This window comes from Glycine soja, chromosome 19, assembly GCF_004193775.1.
Source record: "Glycine soja cultivar W05 chromosome 19, ASM419377v2, whole genome shotgun sequence".
In the NCBI taxonomy this organism is placed as follows: Eukaryota; Viridiplantae; Streptophyta; class Magnoliopsida; order Fabales; family Fabaceae; genus Glycine; species Glycine soja.
Window position 1 is genome coordinate 48,922,585 of NC_041020.1, and position 20,566 is coordinate 48,943,150.

Sequence of the window (20,566 nt, forward strand, 5' to 3'; positions counted from 1 at the left end):
ATAAGGTCATGGGAAAATATTATATTTTACTCACTCTAAATAAAATTTGATAAAATTTCATCTATTTAACTGATTAATCTTCGCACGATATCATCAGGTAATATAAGATAGTCTATTATCAAGCAACAGAAGAGTAGAAACAAGATTGTTAAGAAAATCAACATTTGTAGAACAAAAGTTGGAACGTGTCTTATCTCAAAACACACAGCTTCAAAGAGGTAAAAAGGTGTGCGGACTAGCTGGAAAACTGGAGGTTATAGGAAGAACATGGTATCCATGTTTTCTCCTGCTCATTATCCACTGTCTATCGTGAACCTTTTATGCCTATTATTGTCTTTTTATGAACTAGTGGAGCACAAATTGGCGAGTGAGTAATGATACTTTATAATGGAGTCATTATTGTTACAGCAGTCTGCACTATTTAAACCACTTAAAACTTAAAATGTTCGTGATCTAAGTGTACATCGTTTTCATGTTATTTAGTTATTAGTGAGTGTACACCTTTCACCATGTGATAAGAGTTCTAGGACTAGGAAGGGTTAACTTGTTTGGATTAGTTTAAAATCTCATAGAGATGCAGGGATGCTGTACAATTGTTGAGAAAAGATGATGTTAAAGTGAACAATCCAACAGGCTCTTCCTCATTTTTATTTTTTCCATTCTTTTCGTTGGTTTCCAGTGTAAGATTAAACAGAATTTTCGATGTTTTGAATAATATTAGAAAACTAGCTTAGCATTCCTGCAGAGTTTGGCAATCCACAGAAAAAAAAGAACAAGAAAGTTGAAATACTTAGTCCCACACCGGACAGGAAGATGCATGCACTAAGTCGGAGACAGTATAAATACGGACCAACCAGCTACGATTAAAAATACTTACCTGGATGGGGTCGATGGGTGATCAAGAAGGCCTATGGCCTAGGTTGGTGACTTCCATTGCACTTGGGATGGGTGCCCACCTAAGGTCTCCCCAAGTGGGAGAGCCTACATCATAATTTATGGTAGTGGGGACTTGCGTTCGCGCAGCCCCCTATTTTAAGTTCAAGCTTCTACTACACCTGTGCATCAATTACCATAAGCAATGTGTATATTAATACTCCACCAGAAGGAGGTTGAAATTCTTGTAGGAGGGAAGTTAAAATTGTTAAAGCCAAATATAGCGGGTGTTTTTCTGATTTTGCAACTGTATAAGATCGGGAATATGCAGTAACGCTGAGGACTAATTCATCTAGCATTTTGTCCATGTAAGAAATGTCCCCTAAACCTATCGAAAGCATGCACAACAACAATAAAGGGAAAACTCATTTTAACTGGAAAAGGGTCAAATTTTGAAATGTTTTTTATAAATTAAACACAAATATTGAATTTATTCTGTTTCATGCATAAATAATTTCATTATGAATTCAAGTGGCGGGGTTAGGCTTGTTGGGATGGCTTCATCTTTAGTTTAACATAGGATATTGGTAAGAAGTCAAAATAAAAATAACTAATAATGAGCATTGAATATATATGCCCACGGTTTTTTCTTTCGAAATTTTGAAGGTTCAAATCATTTTTTGAGAAGTGGAACTATGGTTTCTTCTCTCTTTCCCACAGAGAAAGAATGTCTACTCTCAATACTAAGTTCTTGTTTCTTTTTTAATTAATTCATTTTCAGAATTATTATACACAAAAACTAGCTTGAAAAATTTGTGCCCATTGTCCAAGACTCCATCCATGACTAGGCGTCTAAGCCGCATCGATTAAGTCCCATATCGCTTAGAAAATATGACAATCACTCCAGAGCTTATTATAAAAGAGACATTTTTAGACTAAGGCATTCATACCTTTCTCGGCCTTTTGGCTAAGATCAAGTGTAGTATCTGTTCTTATCAGTTTAATATCTGATATGTGGGTCATTGGTCCACACGATATTAAATTACTTTTTTAAAGGGGAGAGGCCAAGACAGTAGCTTGCTACTGGGTCTCTCATGTGTCGCCCATGCGTTGCACTATAGCTTTGGGCTTGGCACTCCCTCCGATAAAATTAAAGTTTTTCGAAAGAAAGAAAAAATGTAGGGAAGTTAGTTTCTAATACGTATAGTCTTCCCTATCAAAATATAAAATCTTATTTATCTACTAATACACAACCGTGTCTCGTATGTTTTCTGTGGTGGTAGTTGATGCGGGTTTGTTCTTCATTAAACAGGTTTCACTGATTTATATCATTTTAATATTGGATTCAGAACTTGGTACTCAAGTTGTGCATTAGTAGATTCAGGTTTAAGGTATATTTGGTGAAGGGAAAAGGAACAGGGGACAAATGCATGGCTCAAGCATGACAGTCAAGTGAATTGGCAAGGTAGGTGAGGATGACCTCACAGATGGTTAAACTAGCTTAGCATGCCCGGAAGTATTTGCGTTCGCGCGGCCTCCTCTTAATTGAGTCTTATATTTTGTTGTTTCTTATTCAAGGTTCTGTTGTACATATGAAACTTTTCTAAAGTAACGTACTGTAAGATGGTAATAAAACATTTGGGAAAAAATGGAAATTATATTAAACCCAAAATGATACAATAATAAACGGGGCATACCCCGCAGTTAAAGAAAATCAAAAGTCTTCCTAATACAAGAAGACATATATCAAGATGCTAAAACAAATGCAACATGTGCGTTTGTCTTATACATAAGAAACTTAATCTTGCTAATAACCTCTATGACAGAAAATTGATAATCTTAAAAAATCAGCTTGTTCCTAGACAGCCAAATGCAGTAGACTGTAATTGCTATAGCCAGGCAACGTAATTTTTCTTGAACACCTGATGTGGATCTGCCCCTAATTAAAGAGTCAGTAATGCGCTGTAAAGAAGTGAAACGCCTGCGGAAAGGAGCCAAATCACGAATGTGAGCCCAAACTTGGAGAGATTTTCTGCAAGAAAAGAATAAATGAGCATTTGACTCAGGCTCATTTAAACATAAAGGGCAGAGGGAACCCTTGTTCAAAAAAGCAACTTTGTCAAGAGTAAGCAGCCGATTCCTTTTAACAAGCCACAAAATGAAAGACATCTTAGGGGGGATTGCTGGGTTCCATATAACAGAACACCAACTAACAGTAGGCTTGACACCTCTAATGTATTCATAGACTTTGTCAACAAGCAATTGTTCATTGGTGCTCTAAGATTGAATCCTCTTTTTGGCCTCTTCCGTACTTAGCTCTTTAGAGATAATAAAGTCCCTTATTTGAATGATTTTCTTTATCAAAACTGAATCTGATGAAGAAGAATTGTAATTCCACACATCGCTCCCTCTGAAATAGTAATGGTGAATCCACCGAATCCATAGAGAATCTTTCTTACAATAAAAGTCCCACAGAATACGGGAAAGAAGCGCAAGGTTCCATAGTACTTTAAGACGTTGTTTAATAGATGACCGAAAGGCCATAGAAGTGAATCAGATGGAAATACTGGCCTTGACAATATATTAGTTTCTAGCCCGTCATTTTATTATTTTAAATTTTATAAATCTTGTTATACCTTTCTTTTTTAGTTATTAAATAACATATTTGGTGTTTATGTAATATTTTTCGAGTAATTCAATGCACATTGGCGAGTAATTCAAGCCCCCAGTTTCATTTAGTACCTTGGAACTATACCATTTTGGTCATCTTGTAGTGGTGGTGCCCAGAAATTAATTTATAATATAACCACAGCATCAGGAACCAAAATAATGCATATTTGACCAAAATGGCAAGGGTGGATCTTTCCATTTATAATATAACCACAGCATCGGGAACCAAAATAATGCATATTTGACCAAGATGGCAAGGGTGGATCTCTCCAGGATTAGTCTCCGACCATTCAAGATGAGTGATGTTGACGATTTCTTGATATGGGCAGGGGATGATCAAGTGACTCGAAACCTCCGATGGAAGACGTGTGGTTCAAGGGAAGAGGCTCTGGCCTTCATAAGGGATGTTTGCATACCTCACCCATGGCGTAGATCAATCTGCCTTGATGACCGTTCCATCGGCTTTGTTTCGGTGTATCCTTGGTCGGGCGATGAAAGGTGCAAGGCCGACATAGGCTATGCTATTGGGACCAACTACTGGGGCCAAGGGATAGCTACCAAAGCACTCATGACTGCAGTGCCTCAAGTCTTCAAGGACTTTAACGAATTGCTAAGGTTGCAGGCTTTTGTTGATGTTGAGAACAAGGCTTCTCAGAGGGTGTTGGAAAAGGCTGGGTTCCTTAGAGAGGGTGTCCTCAGAAAGTACACTTATCTTAAGGGGGTTGTTAAGGATTTGGTTTTGTATAGTTTTTTGTCAACGGATGAAATTACTTCTTGTGACTAGTTTAATTTGTAGTAATGTTTGGCCTTGTTTTGGTGCAAATAATGTAAAATTCACTGTAATAATATATTTTTGCATCTATGTCCTTGGTTTTGTCATGGATATGCGTGTTTCTGGCGTCCTTTCATTTGAGAATATAGAGTTGGATTTAACATTGTTTAGTTTTGGAACGCAAAGCTATGGCTTGGGAAAAACTTGTTTGTCCTTGCCAGCTCCATGTTGCACACTTTGAAAATAATCCATTAATAATACCCAAAGAGTGTTTACTCTAATCCTTTTCATGAAAGCAGACCAATTATACTCGTTTGAGACAGATTCCTCCATCTGATGGTGTCGTGATGTTTAACTTCAATCCATTATAAACACAACTTTCTGCAAAATTGTGTTTCCCTTGATCACTATCTGCAAAATTGTGTTTCCCTTGATCATATGGTTTACTGTTGTGCATGTGGAAAACATCACAATCATGGATGTAGTATGCGTATGGACTTCCCCAATAGTTTTTGAATTTGACCCACTGATTTTAATACATTGATGCCTTCTCTGCTATTGACAGTCACTTGTTTCACTTACTATTTTGATATAGACATTAACATTAGACTAGGCTTTGTTAATCCAAAGATGCAAAGATAACAACTATTATTTACAAAACTGATACCTGGTAGTCTCACATCGTTCAAAATGCATGCGGATCTGGTTTAGTGCCCAACGAATGCCATGTTTTTGCACGCAAGGCGTCATCTATTTATCATTCTTTTTTTATCTGTTTTTGAAACCAATCATTTTTTTTATATCTAAAAATCAAATTATATGATATTTTGCATTTTTTCAATTTACATATTTATGAGAATTAAATAAAATAATAATCAAATTTTAAAAAAGATTCTGTCTATTTTATAATTTGATTACAAGATTATATATAAACATGTTACATTATATTTTCCCACTGAAAACTTTTGGCCAAACTTTTATAAATGTTTAATTTATATATTTATTGAAACTATTACTTGTACTTAAGATGCATTTAAATCTATCTGCTTTTCTTTTTTAACAGCATTTACACCTATCTGTTTAATAAAAAATCGATGAGCTCGATATTTAATATAAATGATCAACTCTTATATTGTACCCGTAATTAAGGTAGATCTAGTGTGTACCATTATATCAAGGTGATCAGAAACAACACGAAGTTAAGTCTTAAACATACGAGAAAAACATATATAATTGGCTATTTGCAATTTGGTATGGCAATGATCTTGTGACGAATCACCCTGCGACCATTCAAATTGAGCGATGTAGATGATTTCATGGTATTAGCAGGTGATGATAGAGTGACAAAGCTTTTGTTGCTGTGGAGAACAAAGCATCCCAAAGGGTGTTGGAAAAGGCAGGGTTCGTTAAGGAGGCCATACTCAAAGTATTCCCATGTCAAGGGGATTATTAAGCATGTGGCTATTTTTAGTCTTGTGTTACAGGTTACCCATCCTCCATTGTAACAACCAATCATTGGTATGGGGAGTCTGAGTGGTACTTGTGGTAATTCGTGAAAGCCAAAGTCAGTCTTCGTTTCTAGTCTTTTTGCATTAGTTGATTACTTGATCTTTGCAGCATCTGAAAATGCTGCATTCTGTTTCTGAAAGGTTGCAAAATGCTAGTGTGGTATCTTGACTATTAAATTAGTTCTCCCTAGATAGAACACAAACCTGGTTCAGGTCAGATAGCTTTAAAAAATTGCTGTTGAAGTTGGTTGACGTTAGTAAAATGTTAAAACTGCTGTTAAAGCAACCCAAACTGCCTATTGTATTAAACTAAAACTTATTTCAATATCTTATCCTAAGCTTTCAGATTTATGGTCGAACTTGTATTCATAAATTTTTGCTTACTGTCTTACCCTTCTAAATTGATTATATTTCTTTTCACCCTATTTAATCTTGTAGTCATTTAGGATAAGTTATATCATAACTAGCTTGATAAATCTATAAAACAGTAGGCAAGAAATTAACCTAAATTCACATATATAGAGAATATCTTCAAGGTCCCGAACTGATAAACCAAAACAGTCCAGGTTAGGCTTTTAAATGTTAATGATATTTTGGGTTAGAGTCTTTTAAATGTTCTCTGTTCGAGTTCAGGTTGGGCTTCAACACCAACCGAACCCATGTACCCCCATATTACACTTCCTATGTGATATTCACTGTGTTCATAAATTATATACGGAGAAAAGAAAAGGAAAAGATTAAGATCGTTAGTAATTAAACAAATATTTAAATACACTACGTGCCAGAGTGTAGAGTCCCACATGTTATCCAAAGTAACAAAACAATACATGTAACACTGCAATCTGATAGCAATACCACAGTAGTAGACCACAAAGGAACACCAAGAGGCCCAGGTAACTTGGCCACTACGCGTAAGGAGGCAGCACTAGGAAATGGACAAAACAGAATAACAGAATACCTTCTAGATAATAGTAACAAAGAAATCTCTTGGTTTTCCCTTGTGATCTGCTACTGTGGTATTGCTATCAGCAACAAATCTTTGTTAGTAGTATCTAGAAGATATTCAGTTATTCTATTTTGTCCATTTCCTAATGCTGCCTCCTTTGTGGTCTGCTACTGTGGTATTGCTATCAGCATCTTCTACTTTTAGTTTTAGCTTGTGATATTGATTCATATTGCGGTGAGCTGATGATGATACTCATGTCCCATCTGTTGCATCATCAAGTAGGACCACAGGGAAAGACAGAATTCAAGCATCGAGAAATAGAACATGAACTCATTGTGGAACCCAAACAACTGAACAAGTTAATTATCATGTATAAGTGATTTGTTAGCTTGTAGCTTCCTCACAATGGATTAAAATAATACTACTAGTATAAAGATACTTGGTCTTACAAAGATCAGAAATAATTGAATGTAACATAATAATTAATATGTAATGATTTAGTCCACATAAATTGTATAAATTAAGTTCATATGAATTTCTCAAGAAAAAGGGATAACACTAACAAGTTAGTTAAATACTAAATGGTGGCAGGACAGGACAACATGGACGTTCCAAGCCAAGTTAAAATCATTGTCAACTCTTTTCTTTCTTTTTTCTAAGTCTAGATCCTTTATTGAATTAAATAATTCTATCCCTTAAATAAATTCATTTGACTAACTTTCAAATTATCAAGACTTAAGTACGGTACCTTCAAACAATGAAGTTTTTAAACAAATTTTCGCAGTCCAGTCTAAAAAAAATCTATAATTAATCCTGTCTATTATTTTATTTGTTTTCGTTTCTCTACATGTGAAGGCTAGCAAGGTAACATTTTAACCTCTTTTATAAATAACCTATTAGAACAATCTATATTACTATTATTGAAGATTCAAGCAACATAGTTCTTTCTTATGTCACGTTTTACTCCCCTAATAAGTTCCTCCCATAAAAATTTAATTATATATATTTTCATAATATTTATATTTATATTTATAATATCCTTAATCTCAATTGGATTCAAGGCAATTAATATTACCTCTATGATAATTATTTTCCCTCTAAAAATCAAATTATAAGATGTTTTCCTTTTTTTTTAAAAAAAATCTGAGACTTTATTTTACTCTTGCCATTTCTCTCTAAATGTAAGGATCTCTTGATGTTTCTTGCTATATATATATATATATATATATATATATATATATATATATATATATATATATATATATATATATATATATTTATTTATTTATTGATATAGTATATACATGTAAAATTGATTTGGATCTTATAAAATAATTTATTATTTGATTCATTTTTTTTAGTTTTATTCATAAATTAATATTAATTTATTTTTTTATTGTGTTTTATGTATATAGATATATAATACAATAAAAATGAAAATTATAATTAAAAACAAAAATAATTTATATTTTGTTAAAGAACAAAATATTTGTTATGCTTAATATCTTTAGTTTGGTCTATTTTTGAAGTTTAAAAAGTTAAATCGAGGTAGTATAAAAAAATTTATTCTATTATTCAATAATAAATTTATCATCCATATATAGTGTTCTATGATTGAGTGTAATGTTACACTGTAAATGTCTTTTTTTCTCAAAAAATATCTATAGGTTAAATAAAAAAATTGATTTGCCTAATATTTAATATAAATTATCATTTTTTTATTTAACATATAGATATTTTTTGATAGAGTGTACTATATGATCGTGATCAGAAACAGCATGAAGTTAAATTTTAATCTTATATATACCACACAAACGTTGGCTATTTGCATTTGGGGTAAGGCAATGAACTTGTCGCGAATCACCTTGCGGCCTTTGAAGCTGAGCGACGTAGATGATTTCATGGTCGTAGCTGGTGATGATAGAGTGACTCGCTACACCCGATGGAACACTTTTGTTTCGAGGGAGCAAGCGTTGACTTTCATTCGAGATCATCAACATCCATGGACTCGCGCCATATGCGTTGACGATGTAACCATTGGATATGTGTCGGTGTCTCCTGGATCGGGTGATGACAGGTGTAGGGCTGAGATTGGCTGTTACATAGCTACCGATTACTGGGGCCAAGGGATTGCCACCGAAGCAACGAAGATTGCTGCGTCACAAGTCTTCAAGGATCTCCCTGGCTTGGTGAGGTTACAAGCTTTTGTTGCTGTAGAGAACAAAGCGTCCCAAAGGGTGTTGGAAAAAGCAGGGTTTCTTAGGGAGGCCATACTCAAAAGGTATGCGTATGTCAAGGGAATGATTAAGGATGTCGCTATTTTTAGTCTTGTGTTACAGGATACCCATTCTTCTTCATTGTAAACATAATTGATATTGTTAAAAGATAAATATTAATAAGTATCTTTATGGTATTACTCGTAGCTAAGGTGTTTAATATAAAAATATTTTGTTGAAATATGTAAAATTGCGTGTTTTTTATTATTAATTTTGTATTTTTTATGACTTTTATAATAATTAATTTTTATTTTTAGTTCCTTAATCTTAATCGCTATCATTAAGGAATTAGTTAGTAACTTGTTAAAATATGGAGTGGGATTTAATTGGGTAGGTTATTTTGTTATCCGAGTTGTGACTTGCTATTAATATGAGTTGTATAGTCAGTCTTGGTTTGTAATCTTTTTGCATTAATTTATCTTAGCAGCATCCGAAAATTAAATGCTACATTTCTGTTTCTGAAAAGGTTGCAAACAGAAACTAAAAAGTGTTTATCATGATTGTATAAAAAATATTATTTGTTTAAAAATATGACTATATTAATTTCTTCTTGGCACCGTTATCCCAAACTCCCATTAATAGCATTTTGGTGTAACGTTGGATCTATTTGCACACTCGGGATAGAAAGAAAGAGGCATGAGGCATGTGTAGACCGCCAACATTATTCACTTGCCCAAAAGATGCGGGAGCAAGCCAAGGAGTTCGAGGCAAGTTCATTCCTGTGACAGACACCAACATTATTCACTTTCTTATTGATAGATCGATGTGCAATCACAAGCACTAGAAAAGCTAACAAATTTGATTTGGTGGAAAAGAAAGGTCAAATATTGATATAAGGGTATTTTGACTATTAAATTAGTTCTCCCTAGATAGAACCCAAAGCTGGTTCAGATCAGATAGTTGATTCAGGTTAGTAAAATGTTAAAAGTTAAAACTGCTGTAAAACGTAACAATCCAAACTGCATATTGTATTAAACCAATTACAACCAGGTATATATAATAACGATGCCTCCCCCCTTATATGTCAATGATAAACTACAAATTGAACAGACAAAAGATCTCCCCCCTACAATTGATAAAAGATGAAAACCAGAAAGTTTTGAATTCTCCTTAAAAAATTGTGATGATAGTAAAACCTTTAATGTCAAACTGCTCCCAATAAATGGAGTATGTATATATCCTCTCCAGTTTATCATTTTAAATTTACGTTATAGTATTATTTTATTTTAATTTTGTATACTTTTTAATGCTTAATATTATAATTTTCAAAAAAATTATAATTTTTTAATAAAATATATAAGTCCAATTTACCATTTATGTAACTCTTTTTTTTTTTACTGCAACCATTTATGTAACTCAAAGTGTCGAACATTAGATGTTTTGTTTACTTCATTAGATGTATATATCACTTTGAATTAAAATTTTATTTTAACTAATAACTTGTACACCATAAGTACGACTTCACTTATATTTAAACAATTATACTAGTTAAGTTTTTGAAAGTAAGTTATGCCAGGTAAAACATCCAAAATAAATAGAGTAGTGCATTTCTTTTATTTGACATTGATAATTAATTTAATATTTAGTAAGGATATGTTTAGGTGAGATTTTAGAGGAAATGAAGGAAAATATATTTTTTCTTTAAGATAAGGAGGGTTATATAATATTTATAGAAATAAAAAGATTAAGACATTAAATTTATATTAATATATCATTTTTTTTTCATTTTAAAAATTTAACAAATTAAAAAATAATAGTAATTACTAAAAGTTAATCTCTAAAACAACCTAAATCTGACCCCAAATTAGGACAGAACATATTGGTCGAAGTACACACAAATCATGATTTCTTTCTTGGTTTACATTGACATTAATTGAACATGATTTACCTGCTCTAACAAATTCCTCTCTTACATCTATATGTTATTAACAAGCATTTAGCCAAATGTGCAACTACCCATATTCTACTTTACATATTACATCACTTGCACCCACGAACCCGAACTTGGCACACCCTTATGAACCACAAACAAAAGGTAATACCCCGGCGGCGCAATCTCCGCCGTGGAAGGCCCTACCACGGTGGCATAATAAGCCTCGCCGGCCAGATACGTCACCCCACTCAACTTCAACACCACCATCCTCTGATTCTGTCCAAAAGAGTGCGTAGTAAACGACGGTGCCACGATCTTAACCGAAACCTCACTAGCCGAAGCAAAATTAGGCACCGTGAATGTGACGTAACAAAAGACCCTATACCCCAACACATTGTTGTTCGTAATATACCTAATCGTTGGCCGCACCGGATCGAAATCCAGCGCCAAATACGGCGGAGAAAACGCTTCCAAGCTAAGATCAGTGGGGTACTCAACCCCGGTGAAATTGTAAAAGACATGTGGGTTGCTACCACCAACTAAAACTCTTCCATCTCTCAATAACACCGCTGAAGAGTGATATAACCTAGGTCTTGACGCTGGTGCCATCACACTAAACCGATTCACCGTCTCCGATGGCCGGAATAACACAGGCGTCAAGACCGGGTCATGGCCATGTTCCCACCCGGCGGTCCCGGCCCCTACGCCGTTAGTTATAACGACATCTCCATTAGGGAGAAGAAGCATGTCTCCCATAGCTCTTGGCATTGGCATGTTCTCCATAACCCAATTAGGGTTAGGGTCAGTGACTTTGATCCTCCCGCACGTGCCAAGGGCTTGCACGAAGTTCCCACGTGCGGCACTCTCAAACGAGCCACGTGGCGCTCCGCCGCACACCACAACTTCAGCTTCGAGGGAAGCTAAGTTTTCGTCTAGTGGGAGAAGAACGGAAGAACCCGAGCTAGGGTAGTTACGAGGATCACCACCTGGGATTGGAGGAAACTCTTTGATCACACTGTTTTGTTTGTAGTCGAATAACACGGATTTTGTGTTGGCGAAGATGAATAGGTTTCCATCGGGTAAAAGGTGCACGAAAGGGTATAAATTATTTTCACTTCTATCGCTGGTTTGTTGGAGAAAGTTAAGTGGAATAGACGAGGGAGAACTGTTAGGGCTAGGTGTTTTAGGTAAGAATTCATAGTTGAATTGTCTTCTACCTCCAACAACAATTACACGAGCATCTGGGAGTATTTGGTTCGTTGCATACCATCGTCTTTGTGACAACAAACCTGGGAATTCGACCCAATCGCATGTTTCATCGAAGCATGGGGTGAACATGCGAATGCTACGTTCACCGTCGTTGTAGCCACCGGTTTGGATCAATGTGCCGTTGGGGAGAACCGAGCCCGAGGAACACCAGGTGTCAGTTTGAATCATTAAGGGTCGAAGAGTGTTTGTGGGTACATCGTATAGTACGGAGTGAGCGGAACAATCAACTTTTAGGGCAATGTCGTTGGGGTCCATGCGGCAACGGCCATTGGAAAGAGGGAGGTACGAGTGGCCAAAATCGGTTCGGTCGAACATGATGATCTTGTCGTTGTGGAGAAGTTGCATGTGCATTGCTGATATGCCAACGCTTGGTTGCACGAGATTCCATTGGCCTTGGTTCGCGAAGGTTGATGAAAGAGTCTGAGCTTCAAAATAGGGAAACAATGAAGCTAGTATAAAGGGTATTAGGATCATGATCGTGATGGTGCTCATAGTGGGTAATTAATTAGCAGAGAGAAGGAGAAGTATTGGGAGAGTGTGGTCGAGTTTATTGGTGAAGAGTTGGTGGGGTTGGGGATTGATTTAAAAACTAGGAAATGGAATTTAATTTATATATATTTGCACAGAGTAAAAGCATGCGTTGATATGATAAGGACATATTGGATAAAGTTTGCAAAGTTTGCAGATTAAACTTACGTTCCTTGCCCCTCAAAATCATCAATTGAAAAATGTTTCATGACACCAATTATGTTATGGAACACCTAGGAAGAGAAAGAAAAATATAGGTATTATAAAATATAAGATGTAATAGAAAGAGAGAAATAGAAAAAAAAATTGATAAATATATATTGGTGAGATGTTTAAAATAAATGGATGTTTATATATCATTACTTATAATCAATTTGTGCTTTCTATTCCAAATTTGCATAAAATTGTTCTGAAATGATCTTGTCTACTCCAACATATTTTAGTTTAATTTTTTTTTAGTGAAATACAAAATTTATTACATCAATACTGATATCTTTATAATTCAGTCCAGCATCTAAAGAAAAAAAAAAGTCATGTAATACTACGATGACCAAAAGCACACAATATATAGTGATATTTGAGGGACTAAATATGTAATTAGTCGGTAGCATATCATATTTTTTTATACTATAAACTAAATTACAATGTGTTCTGTTGTGAAGAAAAAAAGGAGAGAACATGAAAGTGAATATGTGAAAAGAAGGGGGAAAAAGTGAGAAATAAGGTTAAAATAGAGGTTATATCTAGTTGAAGAGAAATGAAATAGAATAGAAAACAAATATTTGAATTAAAAAATTTTAGTACTTAAAAAAACATATATATTAAATAAAATAGACTTTTATCCTTTGCTATGGTTGGCGCTTTCATTTTAAATATATGTTGTTGTTAATTAAAAAAATGATTATGTTACTAATGTAATCAATTATTTTCTTCACAAAAAGGAGGGGACTTAGGGCAAAAATGTAACGCGGTTGCCAATAGTTTACATTTTCTTCATTTTTCTTCTCAATCTTTATTTCTATAAATTGAAAATTCTGAAAAATGGAAAGTTAAAAAATCATTATATAATAATACAAAAATTACAATAGAAAAATAATCTAAAAATTATAATAGAAAAAAAGTTTGAAATGATTTTTCAATCTTTTATATTAGTATTCTTATGCATGGAAATAATTAATGGAGTGAATTTTTTTTAATGTGGGAGTTACATCATTTTTTGAAAATTTTCACGTCATTTTTGTCTTATCAAACAAATGAAACTGTGGCTCTTCCACCGTCACGCTCCTCCTTTCCTTTACACGGAATCAACTTAACTTGCTTACCAAACAAAACATTAATTAAAAAAATCACACCATTAGTGTAGTGTGTTAGGTAAGGGGTTGTAGGTTCAAACTTTAATTTAGTTATTGTGATGTTAGACTCAACTCTAGGACTAAATGCATGCAATATTTAATTAGAAAAGGGAACCATATACATTTATGGATTAAAAATTATAGAACGATAAATAAAAAATTCAATTTTTTTGTATAATTTGTTTTTATTTTTCAACAATCATGCCATTTGTTCCTTTTATATAGAAATTCTAATATTATTAATTATTGTAATTTGTAAACTACACTCACTTAAAAAGTCTATGCATCCCACATAAGAGGACTGGTTTTAAAAAAACAAAATTCAATTTTTATGGAAAAATACTTAAATGTGAAATAGGTAATTGTTTTTCTTGTAGGGTACGTAATAATTGGCTGTAGCATGGAATGGTAGACATGAAAAGATGTCTCGCCACTATCTCATTACGAATACAATCTGAATGCAACGAATAATCGGCTCGTTCAGAATCACACATGATTTGGAATTACATAATTCCGACCACATACTCAACGTCCCACACTAGAACCGAATACAGTTAGCCACGCAATCCAAAAGCACATACTCCTCATCCACGTTGGATTTTACATTTTTTGCCAATTCCAAAGCATACCCTAATGGATTCTCACGTAACCTTCGTGATGTTTTTACTGCGGCTGAGAGCACAAATTCATTACCGTAATAACCCTTAGGCAACGGAGGGTTCACCTTGGTAGTAAAGTTAACGGTGTAAATGAAGCGAACACCATCATCAGGGTCAAGTTGCAATGCTCTTATGCGGCATCTCCACGTGCATGCGATGATGACCTCAAAAGTGGTGCATCTACCAAGATGTTTGGGAACCAAACTACGGAGAGAAGCTACCTCGCTAGGTCCGAAGAAGAAACAACGTTGCAGTCGTTTAATGGGATCATTGTGTCTTTGGCTTTGTTTTCCACTTCGTATTCGTGATGGGTGCGTGAAATTCGAGGTGGTTGCCTTCAAGAGCTCCCTACACTACAATGGAGTGAGGGAAGGTTCCTTTGGGCCACGGGCGATTTCGGCCAAAGGCTTTCATGAATCCGTCGCTCATGCTGAAAATGAAACAGCCACACTTGACCCGCGTTACCTATCATTAGCATTCGTAGGTTAGTGTAGTTTGAAAAATACTACCTTCTCGGGTGGTAGATGAACAGTGCAAAATATAAAGAGCAAGCTACTCTCCATTTTCGATACAACTCCGGCCAAGTTACTAACTATTTCCTCTAATAAACATAATGTCGAGATAAACTATATAAATAAAGAATAATTCTCATCTTACAAATTAATTTTATAATATTGAATTAAACTCATAAAAAACTCACTTATGATATTAAGTATAAAAGAATAAAATAAAAAATATTTTTATTTCTTTTAAACATTTATAAACATGTTTAATCAACTTAAAGAAAATAATATATATATATATATATATAATATAATCCATAATTTACAGATACATATGATTTTTAATTAGTTAATAATACATTCCCATTAATCTCACAATTTTATTTTAATTTATTAAAGCGAATTTTAATTAAATTTACACACCCTTTTTTATGGGATTTGTTAACTACGCGTCTATTTCTTTTTTAGAATTATACATATATAACAATTTCTACAACCATTTAAACAATATTATATTTTGTATTTATCTCTCTCCTCTACTATATTATTTATTACATTTCAAATTTAAATTTATCTTCTTTTTTGTCTTTCTCTCTTTTGTTTATATATTTTATTGTACATGTAAAATTCCTTTTTTTTAGATAAAATATGTTAGTAAATTATAATCTTAAAATATGTTGGCATATAACTTGCTAATATGTTTCAACTAAAAAAATAATTAGTACATATACATTTAATTGTGAAATTTTACTAACGTACATCCACTTATTTTTAGTTGAAATACATTAACAAATTATAATTAAATATTATGTTTTTCAAAGTACACTCACTGGAATTTACTAACGTACTTTAACTAAAGAGGGTTGATGTATGTTAATTAAAAAAAAAACTTTCTTATACTGTATTTATATAAAAAGGTTATAGAACCTATAAATTTATCTTTGTATTTTTAATAAATGACTTAAATATATTTTTCATCCTTGTAATATATCACTTTTTTATATTGTTACTTATTAATTTTTTTTTATTATCTGATATTTTTAAATTTTTACATTTCACACTTACTATTAGTCTAAATCCTTTAAATGATGAGGTGATATTTTGTTAGTTTGACATTAGTTGATGATTTGACAATTTATTAATTTATGACATCATAACTTAAGAGATGGAGTCTTACCCCATATACCAAATGAAAAAATCTAAAAAATGTCAGAAGATATAATAAAATAAAAAACATGAAAAAGTAATTCGGCAAGAATATCTGTTTTCCCCTAGTATATAATTAAAAGGATATACTATTGTATTATTATGCATGCTTTAAAATTACATGTTTATGTCTTAAAGAATTATCCAAAATATAATTAGAAAAAATAAATAATTTTAATGTAAAATATTACTATATTATTTTTTTACAGCAATATTGTATCATTATTAAAATCTCAAATATTATAGATGGATGATATAATTTATATAGACATTTTAAAATATTATTAATTTAATTTAAATATAAATAATTTCTCCACAAAATGTAGATAATATTTATTTAAAATACAAAAAATAATTAAATTTATAATTATTTTTAAAAAATATTTTTTAATAGTGTTATATTTTAATTAATTTTATTATATTATCTACTTCCTAAGAGTGATGCATAATGCCTTGGTTGCATTCATTATTTTTATGTGAATTAAATATATTTTTAGTCTATCTAAGTTTACATTTTTTTCAAATTTGATCTTTGTAAGTTTTTTTTTTATTTTTAGTTCCTATAAAATTTCATTTTTTCAATATTGATTCATGTAAGTTTTTTTTTTTATTTCAACTCTTTTAATATTTTATTTTTTCATTTTTAATCCCCGTAAATTTACAATTACAGGAAGCAAAATTTTTAAAAAATAAAAATAAATTTACTGTGACTGAAAATGAACAAAATAACATTCAAGGACCAAAATTGAAAAACATAACTCAACTTTTTTTTTATTTCCCCTACATTAACTCCCCTTTAAGTTTGAAAACATTATACTAATACCTTCTTAAACCTTACACTAACACCTCTATAAGGGAGACGAAAATAATAGTTAAAAAGCATAAGTTACTTGTGTAATTACACCAAACTTCAAAAAATGTTTATGTAATTTGTTCTTAATATAAAAATATAAAAGTCTAAATTAAACTTTTTAAAAGATAATATGTCTCAAAATAAAAATACCAAACTAAATATAATCAAAATATATACAAAATTATAATGTATATTCTAGTCTAAACCAAACGTGTCATCCAACTAACATTTTGAAAAAACTAACAAATATGATGAAAAAAAAAATCAAAGACTTTTATTTTTATTTGTATGAATAAGAGAAAAGTATAAAAAATTTACAATAATTCACGCATTTTACTCAATTACAACATTTCACTTCATATTTCTTACTTATTTTATTCTTTTCTACCGAATGAAAAGTTTCATAATGAGCTACCGATGAAACCAAACACGCCATCAATAAATATTGTTTAAAAATAATATTATTAATTTAATTATTTAAACAAGTTATGTTTCATTAATTTTATTAACTTATATATAAATAATTCCTCCATAAAATGTAAATAATTATTTTTAAAAAATATAAAAATATGGGTTTAAATTTAAAATTATTTTAATAAAAATAGAAATCTCATTATGTTACTTCAATTTTAAACAACTCAATTTTTCTTTCAAGAAAACTTGGATACAATTTCACGGGTAATGTTAGTGTTATTTTATAGTTAGAATTGGAGTTCTACCTCAATAATTTGCATAATGAACAACTTCATTAAATGTCAACAAAATTTGCATAATGAACAACTTCATTAAATGTCAATGTAAATTGTTGAGGTAAAATTTTAATTATAATTGGAGAACAATACTAACAATACCAATAAAATTGTATCTAAATTTTATCCTTTTTCGTCCAATGGAAATTCCTATTAGCAAATGCTTAGCCCAGTCTATCCAAAAAAAATAAAATTGTTTAACTGACAAACATTCTCTCTCTTCAACCTTGCACATTTTCTCTCTTATATTTAACACTACTAAACAACCCACAAGGAATAATTGCTTTTACAAATAAATAACTCTTTTCAATTTAAAGTAATCCAAAATCACATTTGACACATTAAAATTATATTTTTTTAATAATAAGCAATTTTTTTTTTAGATAAAAGTTTAGGTGTTGTTTCAATGACTCATTTGAGATAAGACATGTCTAAAGTAATGTTTACAGAAGTACTTATAAATTTTTCATCAATCAAATTCTCAAATTGACAATGACAATTAAATTCAAATCTTTGTGAGATATGAGTTTGTTCCCTACCAACTCTAACCTCCATTTACGTTGCCGTTTATTTTTTGCAGTGAAGATAGCAAATTTCAGGAAAAGGGATCATTTAAAAAAACTACTAAAGGGATCGGAGTATACTTTGTAATTAAAGAGGGTGTAATTAATAATTACCCGGTCCGTATCTTAGAACATCTTGGTTGATGGAGGGCGCAATTCGTAACATCATCTATTAATTAACGAGCTTGACATTTTTTTTTTTTACAAATGCTCATCGTTTAAGAAATTAAAAGAAACAAATATTTTTATTGAGATGCATAAAATTATACTGTTTATAATATTTTTTTACGTTTTCCTATAATCTTCTCAATAAATATTTATTTTAGTTCTCTAATCAATGTCTTAAGATACCGTTTAGCAAGACCTTATTTTTTAGATAAATGCTAATTAATACCCTTAAGATATTGATTTAAAAACTAAAAAAAATTATTAAGATGCCTAAAATTACACCTTAAATAACTTTTTTTTATGTTATTCTATGATTTTTATAATAAATATTTTTTTTAGTTTCTTAACCAATTTTCTAAGGATATTAGTTAACAAAATTCTTTTTTGTTGCAAGAAACTAAAAAAAAAAAGTGTTTATTCAATGTGGGATTGGTGAATAGTGTGTTTGTGTTTTTCTTCTTTAAATGTATAAAAATCAAAGACAAGTATAAAGGAAATTTACAATAATTTACACACATTGTTAGATTAGATTTTCTTAGTGTTTTGTGCGGTTGATGAATGCCTTTTTACTCAGTTTATTTTCAAAATTATTACGGTAATTCGTTAACACAGTGTAAGGGTGGGAATATAAAAAACATGTTCGAACCGTTTCCGAATTGCATCGAGATGAACTGGTTTCTGAATCAAACATGTTCGGTTAAATAAAATTAAATCGATTTTTTTGCTAAAACTAAAATTGTTTTTAAAACCAATTCGATTCACTTAGTAACTGAATAATTTTTTAGCAAAAACTGAAATTATTTTTTTAAAGGAAAAAAAAACAGTTTGTAAATTAATTCGATTCTTAAAATAGATTCAAAACTGATCTGAAACTAGTTCAGTTTTCGAACCAGATTTGAATTGATTTTGAATCAATTTTTTTAAACTAATTGATTTTAAAATATTAATTTTTTCCTTGTCATAATGTCAGTTATTGATTCCTAATATTATCTTTTGCCATTTAGGTTTAAATATCCATTTTTTAATTATATTTCCAATTATTTCTATCTTTCCCTAAAATGGACACATTAACTTGTAAAATGAAAAATACAATCGATGATTGATCAGTGTCACGTATGTTGCATGGGTTACTACACTAATTTCTTAATTATTTCCAACAATAAGGAAGAGTTTCATAACGAGCTACAAATGAAACCAAATCGGAAATACTAAACCTTCTTCTCCTTTTGCATTCTTAAATGGAGTTAGAAACGTTACTCCTGGAAAGGGCCCAAGCCCTCCTTGAGCGTAGACATGGCAAGAAAACCCGTATCCGTGGGTACCCGTCTGAATCCGTCCCGACTTTGACGGGTAATACCCGAGTTGACCGGGTATGGGTACGGGTTCGGATTTTCCCCGATAACCAAAAGTCGGGTATGGGTACGGGTATGAGATTACTAGACCCGTCCCGACCCCGACCCCGAACCCGCCCCGCCACTTAAAATCTTTAGAATTTTTGCATAATTTAATTAAAAGGCATATAATTTTTATTACTAGTTAATTTTATTTTAAAACTTTTACATAATTTAATATTATTTTTTTAACTATTTATGTAGACACACGTGTTATAATAAATTTATTGATATATAAGTAGTTAAAAATAAATGTTTAACAATCAATTTATTTTTTTTTAAAATCAAATTTTTAATATTTTTTTACAAAAAAAAAATATTTTTCTAAATGGTGTGTGGAACGGGGTTAGGGATACCCGATACCCGACGGGTACGGGGATGGGACAATAAATTCAAACCCGTCGGGT

The 20,566-nt window shown here is 31.8% G+C and overlaps 3 protein-coding genes, 2 non-coding genes and 1 pseudogene across 5 annotated transcripts; 4 read left to right on the forward strand and 2 right to left on the reverse strand.

Annotated features, from left to right (window-relative positions):
• Positions 1-869: 869 nt before the first annotated feature.
• Positions 870-1,030, forward strand: LOC114400955. The gene has a single exon (XR_003664077.1). It is a non-coding gene; the product is annotated as a U1 spliceosomal RNA (small nuclear RNA).
• Positions 1,031-1,819: 789 nt separating this feature from the next.
• Positions 1,820-2,016, forward strand: LOC114400959. The gene has a single exon (XR_003664081.1). It is a non-coding gene; the product is annotated as a U2 spliceosomal RNA (small nuclear RNA).
• A 1,655-nt stretch (positions 2,017-3,671) lies between these two features.
• LOC114399793 (uncharacterized N-acetyltransferase p20-like) lies at positions 3,672-4,422 on the forward strand. Its single transcript, XM_028362007.1, has one exon. The coding sequence runs from the start codon at positions 3,794-3,796 to the stop codon at positions 4,325-4,327; it is 534 nt and encodes a 177-aa protein (XP_028217808.1). The 5' UTR covers positions 3,672-3,793; the 3' UTR covers positions 4,328-4,422.
• A 4,191-nt stretch (positions 4,423-8,613) lies between these two features.
• On the forward strand, positions 8,614-9,211 carry LOC114398962 (uncharacterized N-acetyltransferase p20-like). The gene has a single exon (XM_028361052.1). The coding sequence runs from the start codon at positions 8,614-8,616 to the stop codon at positions 9,130-9,132; it is 519 nt and encodes a 172-aa protein (XP_028216853.1). The 3' UTR covers positions 9,133-9,211.
• Positions 9,212-11,020: 1,809 nt separating this feature from the next.
• Positions 11,021-12,679, reverse strand: LOC114400112 (aldehyde oxidase GLOX-like). The gene has a single exon (XM_028362394.1). It carries the CDS (start codon positions 12,677-12,679, stop codon positions 11,021-11,023), a length of 1,659 nt encoding a protein of 552 aa, XP_028218195.1.
• Positions 12,680-14,605: 1,926 nt separating this feature from the next.
• On the reverse strand, positions 14,606-15,289 carry LOC114398910 (annotated as a pseudogene).
• Between the last annotated feature and the right edge of the window lie 5,277 nt (positions 15,290-20,566).

Coding starts and splice junctions, on each gene's coding strand:
- LOC114400112 (XM_028362394.1), bottom strand. CDS start 12,679: ATGAGCACCATCACGATCATGATCCTAATACCCTTTATACTAGCTTCA.
- LOC114398962 (XM_028361052.1), top strand. CDS start 8,614: ATGAACTTGTCGCGAATCACCTTGCGGCCTTTGAAGCTGAGCGACGTA.
- LOC114399793 (XM_028362007.1), top strand. CDS start 3,794: ATGGCAAGGGTGGATCTCTCCAGGATTAGTCTCCGACCATTCAAGATG.